The sequence below is a fragment of the Vitis vinifera genome, chromosome 6, assembly GCF_030704535.1.
Source record: "Vitis vinifera cultivar Pinot Noir 40024 chromosome 6, ASM3070453v1".
NCBI lineage: Eukaryota > Viridiplantae > Streptophyta > Magnoliopsida > Vitales > Vitaceae > Vitis > Vitis vinifera.
This window is the reverse complement of record NC_081810.1, coordinates 2121626-2126000: the sequence shown is the minus strand read 5'-3', so window position 1 is coordinate 2126000 and position 4375 is coordinate 2121626. Positions and strand designations below refer to the sequence as shown.

General features: G+C 36.6%; 1 protein-coding gene across 1 annotated transcript; it reads right to left on the bottom strand.

Annotated features, from left to right (window-relative positions):
• Positions 1-496: 496 nt before the first annotated feature.
• On the bottom strand, positions 497-1165 carry LOC100253546 (histone H3.2). Its single transcript, XM_002285526.5, has one exon. The coding sequence runs from the start codon at positions 1028-1030 to the stop codon at positions 620-622; it is 411 nt and encodes a 136-aa protein (XP_002285562.1). The 5' UTR covers positions 1031-1165; the 3' UTR covers positions 497-619.
• Between the last annotated feature and the right edge of the window lie 3210 nt (positions 1166-4375).

The window sequence follows — 4375 nt, the reverse complement described above, 5'->3', positions numbered from 1 at the left end:
TATGAACTTGGAAAAAGTCTGTCTTTTTCTATAACATCACCCCATGACACATACAGTAGTTGGGTCTTTTTTCATTTCTATATAACTTGAATATGATTGAAATGAAGCTGAGGACTAGGTTCACCCTGGAAGATTTCAGTGGAACTTAGTTCCTTGCAGTGCATTTTGCATTGCCACCCTGGTCTGCATTTATGAGTCCAATGAAGCCGTCCACTCAATTTGATCAAATAGGGGATTATCCAATCGTGTACCCAAATAAACCATTTTCAAGTGCATAAACCCAGAGTTATCTTGACCTTTGTACCTCTATCAAGCACAATGTTTAATTTTAGTTCCTAAGAAAACAATTTCCCAGGAAAACGAAAGAAAATGCAAGTCCTTTCCCTCACTTCTCACCCTTCAAAAATAACATCAGAATTGAGCTGTCATGGGTGCCCAGAATGCAATACCAGACCCCTCAACAGAGAAGAAAAGAAAAGAAAAAAAAACACATTAATAATTTAATCAATTTCAACATTAGATTTCAATAACATTTACATCTCCATCACCGGATCACATAATAGAAACATCTAGAGAACAAAACCTAGATCTGGTAACTTCGATTTCACGAGACGCTAGCCTAAGCCCTCTCGCCACGGATTCTGCGAGCGAGCTGGATGTCCTTAGGCATGATGGTGACTCTCTTGGCGTGAATGGCGCAGAGGTTGGTATCCTCAAAGAGACCAACCAGGTACGCCTCGGCCGCCTCCTGGAGAGCAGCCACAGCGCTGCTCTGGAACCTCAGATCTGTTTTGAAGTCCTGAGCAATCTCCCTAACCAGCCTCTGGAACGGTAGCTTTCTGATCAAGAGTTCAGTGCTCTTTTGGTACTTCCTGATCTCCCTCAACGCCACTGTTCCTGGCCTGAACCTGTGGGGCTTCTTTACCCCTCCCGTGGCCGGCGCAGACTTTCGAGCAGCCTTGGTGGCTAACTGCTTTCTCGGGGCCTTCCCTCCGGTGGACTTCCTAGCCGTCTGCTTGGTACGAGCCATCTCACTCCTTCAGAAATCTGATGTAGATTGCTTCTCTAGAAAATCACAGCTCTAGAATGATGGAAAATGCAGGCCTTGGAGGGGTGTATTTGTAGCAAAGAACGGTGGGCAAGCGCGGGAGCTTTGAAAATTTTGGTTTCTGGAGAGCAAATATCAACCGCTGGATTGTTGAGGTAATCAACGGTTGATAGTTTCTTGAGTAGTGTCACGCGGATCACTATCCATGCGTACTACAAATAAACCAATAGGATTGGTTGTCAACTGGCCACTTGAATACTTAAGACTAGGTTGTGGGCGTACGAGTCCATGGGCCACTGCCATTGTGTTAAGAGTCCATATTTGGACCTCAGGCCCTATATCTATCCAAACTTGGGTAAGGGCCCATTCAATAGCCAGCCCATTGATACGAGAGATCCTTCTAGGGAATAAAAACTTTCCCATATTTGTAAAGAAACTTGACCTAAAGAGAGATTCGAGTGTAAGATACAAGCCAGAGCAGTTTATGAAATAAAATTTATTTTATAATTCAATAATAAAAGGAAAATAAGTAACATTAAAAGGCAATGAAAATTTTAATATATATAAATATAGTAAATTAGAAAAATCAATACAATTTTTTTTTTCTCGGTCTCTCAATTTAACTCCTAAACATTTTTTTAAAAATAAAATAAAATAATGTCGATCCTAAATTTTGTCTTAATGTCTAATAGGTCCTTTTATCAACTAAAAGAAATCGATCTAATTTGAAATCATGTTTATTAGAATCGAACATAATATTAATATTCTTTGTCACCCACCTTTGTATCAATAATTCATGATATTTTTTAGATTTGGAGAAGATTTGTGATGGTATTGGAATCAAACATAATATTGATATTCTCGGTCACCTACCTTTATAGCAATAATTTAAGATATTTTTGAGATTTTGAGAAGATTTATCACATAGGGTTTACACCATCTACTTATCAATCTTTGAAAATACAATACAAGAAATCAAAACTATACCAAATTTAGGGTGAGTACGATATAGTATTTATAACTTGAATTCATCAAAGCCAATTATCTTTTCAATCCTCTTGCTGCCCATTTCAACCATACATTCTGAAAAACTCTTTTTTCCATTAAAGGTGAGATTCCATACAAAAAGATGGTATATTGTCCTTTTCACCTAGGCCTCTACAAGACCAATGTACCCAAACAAAAGGAAAATTTAAGAACAAAATAGGCTTACTTAGGGCATTGAGTACCCTACATTTGCGGACACCCATGAAGCCAAAAACATCATCAATCAAGAACATTATTGTAACACTTGGATTTAAACACAAAAACTAATTGGAATCCTCTCACCCTTCAATAAAACAAATCAAAGAGGACAAGCTCCACACACCCATGACAACCAGCTTTTTCACTCTGGGAAGAAAAAACTGGTTGTGTTTTAGTACCACAGAAATGAAGGGGCTGTGGCCTTGGCCACTTCCTTTCCAAAAGGACACCCATGCTTTGCTGGGGCTAGCTTGTACATTCACTGTGCTGTTTATTCCCTTCCCTGTGCTGGAATAAAGACAGCTACAGCAATGCCATGTCTTTTGTTTTGCCCTCACACCCCCATGGCTGTTGGGTGTAAATGAAAGTGACCACACCTTCATTACCACACACCCCTAATCATACAATTGTTCTGTGGTCGGTGACTACTGTTCCTAGGTTATGATGGGAGCATTGGGAGGATGAACGTTGGTCACAAAAAGTTGCCAATGGGTTTTTCTTAGAAGGGTTGTTCAAGTACAGTGTTCTATGGCTTTTATTGAGGACATGTGTCATGCACACAATGGTTGCGATCATTGGGAGTGATATGTTTCATTATTTTTCGTCAAGTTGAGGGGTATTTATACTAAACAAGAAAAAGTTTTTTCTTGGAAAGACATGGATTTTTTTTTCTTTTTTTCTCTTTTATAATCTAAGAAATAGATGTTGGAAATTATTTAGTCATGAAAATAACTTAGCCTATTTATATTAAGATGTAATGTAGTGATTATTTGGATAAGCTTCTTATTTTCTCATTTTAAAAATAAAAGACAGTAACAAATTCTATATAAAATATATGAATTCTTAAAAAATTATGTTGAAAGTAAAATGATTTTTTAAAAACCATAAAAACTTTTGTGGCATTAAAAAAATTTAATATCTCAAATTTAAAAAAAAATTAAGGTTAGTAATATATTATTTAATGCCCTTAGCATACATTGGGTGTCATGTTGAGTGCATTATTAGTTGGTTAGGTCCATGTTGGGTGCTGACCAATAAATCATTGGAGGATGTTTATGGCTGATGGAATGTGTCCCTGGCCTTCCCTAAGAGTAACAAATGTAAATTTCTGACAAGAATCCTTGTCAATCGATCCATAATTCAACTATAGGGTGTGACAAACTCTCGAGGGATGATGACTCTTTGCCAATCCAAGAGCTTACTCACATTTGGTCCATGCATTTGAGGTCGTAGGGACGAGCCTTTATTAGTCCTAGACATCTTGCTTCAAGTGTTAGACCAATGATTTTTAGGTTGATAAGTGAAATCAAACCAACCTTAGTGAATTTTGTGGAGTTGCCCTGAGGCATGTTGGATACCTAGTTTGTTAGTTTCAATCAGAGGCAAATGGTAGATTCTAGTTGTGGAATGAGTGAAGCCGCACAAGAAAATTTAGGTGGTGGGGCCCAAAAAAAAATGATTTTTGAAAAACTAATTTACCAAGAAAATAAGATTTTAAACTTCCTTAAAATTTTTGAACTTTTTTTATGAAAAAATTAATTGTTAATTTTATTAATATTGATAAAATAATCAACTTAATTTAATTTATTTATGCTAACCAATAAGTGGGATACCCCTAACCTTAATTTATGGTTTTGTGTCAAAGTCTTATCCTAAAACATTTACATAATGATACAAAATAGTGGTCTCCATGTGCCTAAATGTACACTTTCTTAAACAAATACAATGGGCAAATGTAAATAATTCATTGCTGCGAGCAAAAGAGGAAAAGCAAATTGTAAGTAATCCTATTCTATTAGTCAAAAAAAGTTCCAAGTTGGTTAGGGGTAAGACACCTAATTTTGGGTCCACTTGCCCTACAAACCTTGGAATCAGTGTCAACAATTAATAAGTCTTTACTTTAGGAGATTTTTTTTTTTTTGGGGGGGGGGGGAAAGAAATTGAAAGGTGTGGTTTGTATGAACTGCATAGTTTTGATTTCACAGCAATCCTCAGGATGGTCAACCCTACTTTACTCCACAATGTCATTGAAAATAGAAACAAAAATTTTGATATGACCCACCCATTCAAATCAATCTAAAA